Raw genomic sequence first — 13452 nt, 5'->3', positions numbered from 1 at the left:
CACCTCCTAGTGGTATATGCTAAATTGGCTCATTGCAAGTATAACATATTTGACAAACATGACTAAAAAAAAATTCAATAGTTTATGAAGTAGGAAATCTGACAAATAGAACAGAAAAAGCATTCTATTTCATGTTAAGGAAAAAAGCCTTCAGAACCATGAAAACTAGATTTCTATTGTTTCTGAGCTTCCCAGTCTATGGCATTTTTATTATAGCACCCTGAGTAGATTTAAGATACCAAAAATTACAAAATTTGTAAAGGAAAAAAGTTGCCTTTTTTTTTTTTTAAAGATTTATTTATGCATTCGGGTGCAGTGAGAGGGTTCACCAGACTCAGGGTGGGGAGCGGAACAGGCTGACTGATGAAGTACACTGCTGAGGGGGGCAATGGGCAGGTCAGAAGAGGTCTGCCATGCCATGTGGGTCACCTCTGAGGTGGGGTTCGAACTCATGCTAAAGTGTCTTTAGCTTCTTAGTGCTGTGCTTTAACCCTCTGTGCCACCAGGGAGGGCCCCAGTTGTCATTTTTAATCCAAGAAAATCTGTAAACTGTCAAAACTAGTTAAACATGTTTTCGGTTTACAAGTGCAATAAGTAAAAAGGTGACGTTAAGAAATTCTTTCTGGGCCCTCCCTTGTGGCACAAAGGTTAGGACGCAGCACTGCAAGCTATCTGCAGCCACTTCAGTGCGAGTTCTGTCCCCAATCCCAGAGGTGACCCACATGGCGCAGCAGACCTTTCCTGACTGGCCTACTGCTCCCCTCAGCAGTTTACTTTGTCTATCTGCCTGTTCTGCTCCCCATTCTGTCTCTGATGAATCCTCTCACCATCCCTGCACTTCTGGCCTGGACCCCAGTTCTGTATATCTAAATAAGTAAAAAAAAAAATCTTAAAAAAAAAAAAAAATATATATATATATATATATTCTTAAACCATCCCTTCCTACTAAGTATAAATTACCTTCGGTTATGGGTCCTCCCTGGTGGCACAGTGGGTTAAAGCACAACACTATGAAGCTATCTGCAGCTAAGGTAGCACAAGTTTGATACCCAGCCAGGGAGGTGACCTACATGGTGTGGCAGACCTCTCCTGTCCCGTCCACTGTTCCCCTCAGTAGTGTATTTCAGTGCATCCACCTATTCTGTTCCCTATTCTGTCTCTGGTGATCCTCTCACCCACCCATGCCCTCCCCCCCACACACACCATTGGCCTATACCCCAGTTCTTGTGTGTATAAATAAATTTAAAAAAATTTTTAAATCACCTTGAATTACATCTAAAAGCAGCAACAAGAAATAGACATTATTGGACAGATTATGAAACTTGATTTAATAAGAGGAAATCTAAATAAATGGCCAATACCATATGCTCCAGTGGAAAGATTGGTATTTTTTAGGTGTTCATTTGCCACAGATGTGTGAATAATGTATTTCAATCAAGATCTCAAGATTTTTAGAGAACTGGACAGCTTAGTTATAAAGTTCATATGGGGTAAAATTCATATGGAAAGGCTAAAGTAATCAGACAGTTTTGAATGAAAGAAATAAGGAAGGAATCTTCGATGTCATGTTTTTTTTTAATAGTGATTAATTCAGTCTGTTACTGGCACAGGGGCTGTAGGCCAGTGATAATGGAACCTCGGACAAGAACTAAAGTGCTGTTACTTATTTTGGGAAGTGAAAACCCATGTAGATAAAGTGAAGGGAGAAAATCAGGCAAGAACTGTGAAGTGATGTGATACATTACCTTGGAAGGTGGAACTATGTCCAAATCTAAAAAAATCATACCTCAGAGAAGTTCCTAAAGGGGAAAACAGGGTGACAATTTATCTCCCTGACTCCCTTATGCCCCTACCCCTTCCTACTGGTCAGGTTTCATTGCATTGGGAGATGACTCACTCACTTCCAGATTGTACCATCCAGCCCATAGCACCTGCTCAAGAAGCAGCATCCCTCTCACCAGGTGGCATTCCTGCCACCCATCCCTGGAAGTAGAGGAACAGCTCAGCGTAGGTCTGAGTGAGTACCAGGCAGGTCCAGGACTTAAGCTTAGACTCCTGCTGGTCCAGAGGTGAAACAAGGGGACCATCCACAATGACAGCAGAGCAATTCAAGAGGCAGGCAGTTTCTTCAAAAGAATGAATGTTAGGAGAATCTAGAGGTAGTAATTTCCCAGGGGTGCCTTTGTGACCTCTCTGTAAGGAAAGTTTTTAAAACAAGACCAAAAAAGCACACATCAAAAAAAAAAAAAAGGATAGAGTGATAAACTTAACTATCTGAAAGTTTAGAAAAAGCATTAACAAAAAGTTTTAACTAGAAACACTATGAGTCATCAACCTGAGACTGAGAGAAGATATTTAAGATGCATGAAACCAATAAAAGGTAATTCTGCCAAATTCATAATTCTACCAAAAATGGTACAAATCAGTAGGAAAAATATAAACAACCAAAATAGGCTAATTTTGTGAGTTGAGGACATATACACATATAATACAGTGACCAGTAAACATGAAAAGCTGTTTTTAAAAAAAGTAATGAAAAGATCTCAGTACCAGAGAAACTCAAAATCCATGTTTTTAAATGCCTTTTAGATGATCAAATCTCTCGTGGAGCAGAGAAATGTCTGTCCCTAAAATTTGTCCATTATTTGGCTCATCTCTACTGGGTTCTGCTTTAAGTTTCAGTCTTGGCCTTTGACTTAATGCTCTGAATCATTTTCAATACGATCATCATACTCACGATAGGGCTGTTGTATTAATCAAAACATTAACCCAGTTCTTACCACTAGTTTGTCATGACTTTCTGGTATCGCGGTGTACCTAGAAAGATGATACTATTTTAGAATTTTGTACATAAGTAAATAGACCTAGGATAAGACCTAAGCATTTAGGCAGGTTGGTTACATATATCTTTTTATAGGCCTGTTTTATTAGAGGCCTTTTTAATTTTCTTTTTGACTCTGGGACCTTATCCCTATTAGGCAAAGTTGCTAGGTAGATGAGTTGTAATGAAATCTAATTTAATCAGTCCGTTTGTCATTGTTTACATAGACATTCTATACTTCCACCTCCTAGTGGTATATGCTAAATTGGCTCATTAAATATAAAAAGTTGAATGTTGGAATAATAGTTGAATGTTGGCATACAGATGTGTTTCTTTGTGAAAGAAATCGAATGATTTGTGCCTTTTAAATTCACTGTTTGAACCTGTAAATAAGATTACTCTTTAAAAACAGCTTATTGGGATGAGTTACTATATAAGTTCACTCATTTAGAGTGTACATGTCAGTGACTTGTATTTCTTTCCCAGTTATGCATGCATCTGTCACCACAATATTAGAACATTTTAATTACCCTCAAAAAAAAACAAACAAAACTGTACCTCTCAGCAACTACTCCCAGCCCCCTTTGCAGTCGGCCAACAGTATTCTTTCTCTGTATAGACTTGATGATTCTGGACATTTATGTTAATAGTCATACAGCACATGACCATTTGTGACTGCCTTCTTTAACTTGCAGTGTTTTCAAATTTGCATCATGTATTAGTACTTCATTTATTTTTCTAGCTGAATAATCTGTTGATTGGATATACTATATTTATCTGTAGTTTCCATTCTGTGTGGCTTCTACTTTTGCTATTACAAATTATGTTGCCAATGGAAGTGAAGTCTTATGTTTACATATGCTTATAAGTATGTCTGGGAGTGGAATTGCTATAATGTTACCATTACCAAAGTGCTTAACTTTGAGGAACTACCACTTTTCACAGCATCTATATGGATTTTACTCTCACCCATGATGTGTAGGATTTCCAATTTCTCTGCACCCTCACAAACACTTGTAACTGTGTCTTAGTAGCCATGGCAAAGTGGTACCTCACTGTGTCTTTTAAAAGCATAAAACTTAAATCACACCTCAGATGTTTTCCCTAGCTTATATACATTTAAATTTATGATAGATTTTTTTTAATTGTTGATTTCACTTTTTCTAACAGGCCAAGGAAATTTTAACAAAAGAATCAAATGTACAAGAGGTTCGTTGTCCTGTTACAGTCTGTGGAGATGTACACGGTCAATTCCACGATCTTATGGAACTCTTTAGAATTGGTGGAAAATCACCAGATACAAATTACCTGTTCATGGGTGACTATGTAGACAGAGGTTATTATTCTGTGGAGACTGTGACTCTTCTTGTTGCATTAAAGGTATGATAAATGAAATTCCATTTCCCCCACCCCCCAAGCTTTAAATCAGTAAAAGGAAGTATTGAAATACAGCTTGTAATGCCTTAAAATGATCGTTAATTTTACATCTTTTGAAAGAGAGAATGATACCTCAAATTTCCCCTGCTTGATTCTTAGCTTGAATCATTTTCCTGGGTAATCCATAACTGAAGTCTTAGAATCATTTTTTTATACTCATTCAAAACATCTCTTTATTTAAAACACATCTTAAAATTTGCTTGTAAAATCTTATTTGTGACTGTTTTGACTTATCACTACACAATTTATATCTTTCTCTCTTCACATTTCAGTTACATGTTTACTTACATATCTGCGTCCGAGATCTGATTCCTCCTAATGTACTTTGCTCCCTACATATGCTGTCAGACTAAATCTCACCACAACACACATAATAGTTTTTGCCCCTGAATTGATTCCATGTTGCCTGGAACTCAAACTTCTTGTCTAGTTCTCTGTAAACTAGCCTGACTTTGCCTGGTAGAATAAACTCTTTGCCTCATAGAGTTTCGATGTTCAGCCTACCTCTTACTTACCTTTTTCCAAAACTCACCTCACTTCCCAACTCCTATTTCTTCTGTGAAGCTTTGTACCATGTTTACCTTACCCTTCTACTCTAAATTACCATGAAACTTACATTACATAATGGTTTATTGCCTTCTGTTTCTTTCATGTACTTCTCAGTCTCTACAGAGCACAAGTAATGTATTACACTTGTGTGGACCTGTCATTTAGTATTAAGCACTGAGTTTAATGTTGAACACATATTGCATGCTTAGTAGATATGTATGAATGAAAGTATTTATTTGCAACTTTTGATGAATTTGTTTTACAGAACTTAGCAGACAGATTCCTAACTAAATAGTGTGCTATAGGAATTTTTCTGTGTTATTTCTAGAATTTTAATGCATTTAAAGTCTTGCCCAGATGTGGCAGGGCTTTTTTTTATTTAGTAATATAATTGGCAAGGGTTATTTTTATTGGCAAATATAATCTTCCTGTGGGAAATAGAAGTCAAAAAGAGGAAGAGATTAGCTATAGAGCAGTTTGTCCCCATTCCAAATTTCTGAGTTTTTTAGTACCCATTCAGCAGAGTTCTAGAAAAAAATAGATTACATTTGAGATAAAGAATCAAATGCAGGTTTATTATAATAAAGTTATCAGTTAATAAGGAATTTATTGAAGGTGGTATAAGTAATAATGCAGGATGACTACAGGAAATATTTTAATCAAAAGGACCTGGCTGTGAATTAACAAAAAAAATTACTATTAAGAAACACTAGTATTTAATTTACTAGCAGAAAAAAGAGCCATAAGAAATGGGCTGAAGGTAAATGTGCTTAATATGAAACTATTAATAGGAAAAATAGTGCTTTGTGCCATGGATTTCTCCTGCTTTTTCTCCAGGTGCGGTATCCAGAACGCATTACAATATTGAGAGGAAATCATGAAAGTCGGCAGATTACCCAAGTTTATGGCTTTTATGATGAGTGTCTGAGAAAGTATGGAAATGCCAATGTTTGGAAATATTTTACAGATCTGTTTGATTATCTTCCACTTACAGCTTTAGTAGATGGACAGGTATGTATGTGTATACTTACATGTTTTGAGGAGGCAGGGTGAGCTAAAAAATAAAAGAATTTCTAATTTAGAGTCTAGATTTTTACATGACTTAACTTTTCCACAAGTTTTTGGCCTTTTTCTGCTTCTTTCCCTATATTTAAGATTTCAGAACATTAAATAGGGTAAGTTTTATTTACTTGATCAGTAAATTTCACTGTTCTCAGTATAGTCTTTTGACCAAAGACTGTGCCACTGATTTTTTTATTATAAGTGTTATAAATAAATGCTTGAGATCCTAATGTGCAATACTAGTAGAACAAAGCTTTTAAGATTTATTTAAGATTTTGTTTTTGTTTTAAGATTTATTTATTTATGTTTACAGAACTGTGGTACAGGCCAGAGGTCTGGTGGGTGCGAGGACTCACCAGAGACAGAGTAGGGAGCAGAACAGGCAGATCTGCAGAAATGTACTGTTGAGGGGAACAGTGTGTGGGTCAGGAGAGGTCTTACATGTCATGTGGGTAAGCTCCCTGGCGGGGGAAATCAAGCTCGTGCTGCAGTGGCTTCTGAGAGCTTCATAATGCAGTGCTTTAACCCGTTGTGCCACGAGGGATAGCCCAGCTGTTTCTTTTATTAACTGTCTACTATGTTTGCTGGTAATCATTAATAACTTTTTATTCCTAGTATCATAGTATAAGCAGTAATCCTGTTTATTAATATGTCCTTGATTAAGAAATAGATGTCCTCATCTATAGTAAGTACATAATACAAAATATTTAGAAGTATAAGAAAAACATATATATGCCTTTTCTGTTATCCCAATTTTTAGAAGTTATGACTGAGCATGAACTGACTTGAATTGAATTTTAATATAAAGCATAAAATAACAGTACAGTTCTTAAACTATAAAAAAAAAAACAGCTGTTGGTCGAGGGTATAGTAGATTCCCTCTGACACTGTATGTGGGAATATAATTTGGTTATGATCTTTTTCTGTGTGATCCAAACAGTCCATCTTTACCCAGGCATGGTTTTGGATGCCATAATAATTAATTTAAAAGGTCTGTATTTTGCATAGACTTTCTAAAATGAATTTAAAGGATGTGAAATTTTAATTAAGGATTTTAATTTTAATCTTCATTAATATAATAAATTATTGTAGGACAGTCTGACAGCATTGATAGTGAATCTAGTTTTTTAAATGGATACGTTAGTGGAGCTTTTATTTATTGAATGTGTTCAAGTCAAATTATGTATTTTTCTTTCTTCAGCAACTTAACTTTATTAAGTCACTGGTTTTTCCTATCATAGTATTTTTAAGAAACAAGAAAGTCTTACACACACATTATTGTTGACAGATTAGTGTTTATAAAGTGTAGTTACAGACTTTATATACTCCAGAAATCTGGATGAAAAATAAATATATAGAGCATTTAAACAATGTGACAAATTTACTTAACAGATAAAAGAGTATGTAGACTTTAGTATATTGGTACCCAATAAACAAAACCAAATAATCTCACATATCTACCCTTCCTTCACTCCTCTCTTTCTCCCTTCTTGCCTTGCCTTCTCTACTTTATTTTCATCTATATCCATATGTTAAGTGAAATTCTCTAATTGAAATTAGAACAAAACTCAGACTAGAAACTAAACAGAAAAGGGAAATGAAAAATTCTGCTTGCTTGGAAACTTTTACAGTTTTCTGACAATCAGAAAATAAAAGGTAGGAATTTAAATCATTTCTATGTGATGATTGGAAGCATGAGTATAGACCAAAACTTGGATGTTAATAAAAAATGAAATGCAAGAAAATGTGTAGCCTTACATCTGTTTTTGTACCAAAAGAGAAAAGAAATAAGTGATACCAAAAACAGGTGGTGTTTTTTTTTTTTTTCCAAAAAAAAGTCTACTAGAAATGGTCAAAACTAATGTAGATAAAAAGAGGGAGGGTGACATGAAACAGTAAGGATAAGAAATAACATTGCTATTGTAAATATAGAAGCAGTTATGTATCATAAAAACAAGAATTAACAAGTACCAATAAACTTGAGAAGCTGAATGAAGTGTATAAGAGCAGAACATTGATTATACAAGTATTTTGAAAACTAGACCAATGCAAATAAACTACAAGATTCAGGGGGGAAAATGGAAAAGTAACCAATTTAATAGGTGAATTCCCAAGCCCTTTAAAAAAAAAAGAAAAATGGAGAGCTTCAAAACTCTCTGTACAGCTAGTATGACCCCATTTAACTTGGCAAGCACATAAAATTACACCAAAAACATTTGGAAAAAAAGTCCTTTATCTTACTCATTTAAAACTCATTTACTAAGGAATAAAATAAAATAGTACTAATTAGTTAAAGAAACTCCCTGTACTCATCAGCAAAACATCAGAAACCCTATCAAAGTCAGGGGAAAAGATACTGTCAGACTGTAGTCTCTCTGATTCATAATCACTAGAAAATGAACCTGGATATAGCTATTTACCAAACCCAAAAATCTTGTGTTATTCAGTTTTGATTTTAGAACACTTAATAACATCAAGAATTAAAAAGTACAAGTAAGAAAATAGCAAGTAATGTTTGCAAAAACATTGGGTGCTCAGAAATCTTGGAAATGAAAAATGATTGGCAGTACTGATATGAATCAGAGTGCTTTCTGTGAGAGAAAAAAACATACAACTCAGTAACAATAGGAAACAATGCTGGGTCACAAATATGGAAGGAGATTCCATCCACTTAAAAAGGAAAAAACTCGGGACCCTCCCTGCTGGTGCAGCAGGTTAAAACACAGTACTAAGAAGCTAAAGCCACTTCCGCATGAGTTCGATTGCCGCTTGCCCAGGAGGAGATCCACATGGTGAGGCAGACCTCTCCTGACCCGCCTGCTGCTCCCCTCAGCAGTGTACTTTGTCGATCTGCCTGTTCTGCTCCCCTCTCTGTCTCTGGTGAATACTCTCACCCTCCACATCTCTGGCCTGTACCCCAGTTCCATATGAATAAATAAATTAAAAAAAAAAAAAAAGGGAAAAACTCACTATGAAACTTATAAAATTTAAGTTTATTTTGAAAAGAAAAGCTATTTGTACTTGCCTTTGTAATCATCACTTATTCTTTATTAATTTTTAAAAATTAATAAAGGTATTTTCTAAATTCATAAACAGATATTCTGCCTCCATGGTGGCCTGTCTCCATCCATAGATACACTGGATCATATAAGAGCCCTGGATCGTTTACAAGAAGTTCCACATGAGGTAAATAAACTTAGTTTTTAGAAGAAATATTGTGGTAAAGCGAAGTTATAATAATTTATAACATCACTTAATGTTCTTGGCAGGGCCCAATGTGTGATCTGTTATGGTCAGATCCAGATGATCGTGGCGGGTGGGGTATTTCACCACGTGGTGCTGGCTATACATTTGGACAAGACATTTCCGAAACCTTTAATCATGCCAATGGTCTCACACTGGTTTCTCGTGCTCATCAACTTGTAATGGAGGTATGTCCTTTTCCTACAGGATTATGACTTTTATTTGAATTAAGTATACGTCTATTATAAGACTTGATGATTTAGAATATTAGAAACATTACTCCCTATTATCGAAATAAAAGGAAAAAAACTTGGCTAGTATTTGCATGCAGGAAAGTACTCAGTACTCAAGCCAGACCAGAATTATAACTGACACTTGAAGTTAATTTAGACTTAGTGAAAAGTTGCAAAAATAGCAGCAAGAAATTCCTTTGTAGCCTACACTCAAATCCCTTACCTTGTATTTGCTTTACTATTATGTCTCTCCCTCCCTGTCCCTTTTCTCACATCTGTTTCTTGTTTTTGACATACATAATGGTCCTTTACCCCCAAATTTCCATGTGTACATAATTAAATAAGGGTTTTCTATTATATAACCACAATACAATTATCACACAGGCAATTTGCATTGTTATATTTGATTATCATTAATGTCCTTTCTAGCAAAATTTAATTGTTAATGTGCTTATATAATCTAATCCTGAATTGAGATCTTCTGCAGCCTTTGATATGGATATAATTCTTAAGATTTTGTGTTTTGCGTTTTTTGTTTTATTTTGTAGAATTAGCTTTCATATGGTTTGATTGGTGTTTGGTGGTTATAGACTTAGGGTATGTGTTATTGGTGGGCATATCACAGAAAGATGTTGTGTCTGTCTCAGTCCCATCATATCAGAGGTTATAAAATCATTTTGTATCACTACTAGTGGTGTTAACTTGGATTACTTAGTTAAGGTGGTATCTGTCAGATTAAGGTGACTTCAAGATATTAGAGAAAATATTACAGACCCATGGAGGCAAGAGGAGAAATAAGAGCATGGAAAATAAAGAGCACAAATTTATATGGTAAAGATAAATCTAGTTATATTGGAAGTTAAATAGGAAATGAAAATTTTTACTTCTCTTAAAAACTGAAACTCTCAAATTGGATAAATAACCAGAATGTGCTTATTATTTGGGATGTGTCTAAAAGATAACACCACAGACTAGAAATAGGGATGGACATTTATGTAATCATATATCAATTTAGATAATTATACAAAAGACAGCTAAATCAGAATAAACGCTAAAAAAGAAGCAGAAATAGTCACTAATTGATGAAAAATGGGTCAGTTCTCTAGGGATAAATAATTCTAAATTTGTATCTAATAATAGAATCAAAATTAATAAAGTAAAAATTTACATAGATTGTGAGGAGAATAGAGAAATCGGTTATCAGTGTGGGAGAAATTTGAAAATGCATCCTAGCCAAAATCCTAAGCATATAATAAACAAAAAGCAATACCACACTCATGTAATACAGCCCCGTGCCCAGCAGCACAGTATTATGGTACCATATAAGGTAACACAAAACACTTAGAAGTTTACTGTGTCTAGATTGTTTGTTTTTGTTTTAAAGATTATTTATTTATGCTTACAAGTACTGGGGTATAGGCCAGAGGTGTGAGGAGTGAGAGGATACACCAGAGACTGAGTGGGAAGCAGAACAGGCAGATCTACTGAGTTACACTGTTGAGCAGGACAGGAGAGATCTGCTGTGCCATGTGGGTCACCTCCCTGGCAGGGATCGAACTAGTGCTGCAGTGGCTGTGGATAGCTGTATAGTGCTGAGACCCAGCTTCTTGCACTAGCAGGAAGGCCCATGTGTCATGGTTATTTTATACTACAGTAATTTTTATAGTGATATATTGATTTTTTTTTTTAATGCTGCAGGGATACAATTGGTGTCATGATCGGAATGTGGTTACCATTTTCAGTGCACCTAATTACTGTTATCGTTGTGGAAACCAAGCTGCTATCATGGAATTAGATGACACTTTAAAATATTCCTTGTAAGTAACTTAAAATTTTAAATGGAAAATTTTAGAAGGAAAAAAATCTAAATGTAAATTTAGGGAAAGGTGGGGGTACATGAGTCTATGGTAAAGGACTAAGTATGGATGATTGAATAGTGGGAATCAGGTGGTAACATACATCTAAAAGGGTGTGATCCTATTCCCTTAAATCATGAACAGTGTTGTGAATCAGTGTTAGCTCAATAAAGGAAATAAATTAAAATACTAAGATCTTAGAGGTAACAGCCCATCTGTGGAATGTAAGCCAGAATGTGCTCCCTCCCCCTACTTCCAGGTTCTTTGACAGAAAATGATCTAGGCATTCTACTCTCGTGGGCATGATCAAGAGCATGAGGGCTTCTCCCTCTCACTAGCTTTCACTTGGAGGGGGAAGGGCAATGGGAAAGACAGTGTCAGGTGCCACCATATCTTACCTACCCCCGTCGTAGATTACAAAGTTCTCTTCTTTGTGTCTGCACTCTAGCAAGTTGAGGTTTCCTCCACCAATCTCCTAGTACATAAGTTCTACTCTAGGCAAGAATAATAGCAGGAGCTGCTGTTTATTTAACAGGATGTTTATAACAAGTAGGCAAAAATGGTGAAGGTGGTCAAAAGTTATGTCATTGTCCTAAGGCTATAATGTACACCTTTGTGACTATTAATATACTATGTATTTGAAAATTGCTAAAAGTAGATCCTAAAAGATTTTGCCTCAGGGACAAAAATTTAACTGTGTAGTTATGGATGTTAATCAGACATATTGATGTGATAGTTTCCCGTACATACATAGATTGAATTATGTTGTACACCCAAATTGTTTAGTGTGTCACATCTATCGATTTTAAAAAATAACGCAAACCACCCCAGGTTAAGCAAAAAGAAAAATAAACTGAAGATTGGTGGCAAAGCAGGCAACTATAACTACACAAAGCTCAGGAGTAGTCACATAAAAGTTCTGTTATTGGTGAAAGACAGACAGAAAGTTCCTCAGCTCTGCTTGAGAGTTGCCTGACTGGGTCAGTGAGTAATTCAAAGGTTAAATATTTTTACCCAAAATCTAGAATGAAACAAGCATGTCGGTTTTCACCACTTACATTCAAATGATACTGCAACCCTTTTATGCCAGACATTTTGTATGTTTAAATTTTCACCATAGCTCTGTGTAATAGTTTTATGGAAAATAGCTACAGTGACTGGCCCAGTCATTCCAGTCATAAGCAGTACAGTAAAAATGGGAAACCAGGGCTGTGTTTTGTACTTCAGTGTCTTATTCTTTATTAATTCACTGGCAAAGTCAAGTTCCTTAATTATTTGCTTTCATTTTTTGCCATTTATAGCCTTCAGTTTGACCCAGCACCTCGTCGTGGAGAGCCGCATGTTACTCGGCGTACCCCAGACTACTTCCTATAAATTCATATTGAGAAAATCTGACTTTGTATGTGGACGTATACTGGGCTTTTTAAAATATATATATTTAAAAAAAAAAAAAAGGCAACAGTAAGCTATGTGTTTCAGTAACTAATCGGGGTATATCTTGGCATTAAACCACATCATGGACCAAAATGTGCCATACTAATGATGAGCATCTAGCACAATTTGAGACTGAAATTTAGTACGTTATGTTCTAGATCAGTCATTTTTAACAATTTGCCTGCTGTATTTGTGTAACCATTTTCCTCTGGACTGTTCAAGCAAAAAAGGTAACTAACTCCTTCATCTCCTTTTGCACTTACTTGGAAAGTTTAGTTAATAGTGTTTAACTGGCATGGATTAATAGAGTTGGAATTTTACTTTTAAGAAAATTCACAGGCTCACTTCCATTTAATCCATTATCCTTTATATTTTATTGAAATGTATAATTAACTTAACTGAAGAAGAGTCTTCTTGGGAGTATGTTGTCATAACATTGAGAGAGATTTCCCTTCATGTAAACTAAATTACTGTTTTTTGTTGATTTGCATATTTCTGTATGTGTCCTGACAGTGCTTGCATCCTCTGTGGTGTACTGAGCAAATAAACTTTCCATTTTAAACAAAAACATTGTTTTACTCTGGTGGTCTTTATATGAAAGTTTAAATATTTTGAAACATACAAAATTTGTTGACGATAGTAATCAAACTAATGTTTATATCGGTTTATTTTTGAAAAAAATTGTTTTGATAGCTCTTAGATATGAAAAATGCCATTTTTAATTTCTAAACATTTCATTAAATAACTTACATTAATGTACTTATTTTTTTAAAGATGTATTTGTACATAAAAGAACTGGGGTACAGGCCAGAAGTGC

At 35.2% G+C, this 13452-nt stretch overlaps 1 protein-coding gene across 1 annotated transcript in view; it reads left to right on the top strand.

The window, feature by feature from the left end:
- The window catches only part of PPP2CB (protein phosphatase 2, catalytic subunit, beta isozyme), a 24533-nt gene extending 11326 nt beyond the window's left edge, over window positions 1-13207 (top strand). Inside the window, exons 2-7 of the mRNA XM_004682218.2 lie at window positions 3992-4201; window positions 5645-5818; window positions 8966-9055; window positions 9139-9300; window positions 11044-11162; window positions 12503-13207. Coding sequence (XP_004682275.1) covers window positions 3992-4201; window positions 5645-5818; window positions 8966-9055; window positions 9139-9300; window positions 11044-11162; window positions 12503-12575 — 828 coding nt within the window. The 3' untranslated portion in view covers window positions 12576-13207. The remainder of the gene's footprint in view (window positions 1-3991; window positions 4202-5644; window positions 5819-8965; window positions 9056-9138; window positions 9301-11043; window positions 11163-12502) is intronic.
- The last annotated feature ends 245 nt before the right edge of the window (window positions 13208-13452 follow it).

This window comes from Condylura cristata, unplaced genomic scaffold, assembly GCF_000260355.1.
Source record: "Condylura cristata isolate star-nosed mole 26May11 unplaced genomic scaffold, ConCri1.0 scaffold00014, whole genome shotgun sequence".
Taxonomy (NCBI): domain Eukaryota; kingdom Metazoa; phylum Chordata; class Mammalia; order Eulipotyphla; family Talpidae; genus Condylura; species Condylura cristata.
The sequence above is the reverse complement of the archived record's forward strand: the minus strand, read 5'-3'. Positions and strand labels throughout refer to the sequence as shown.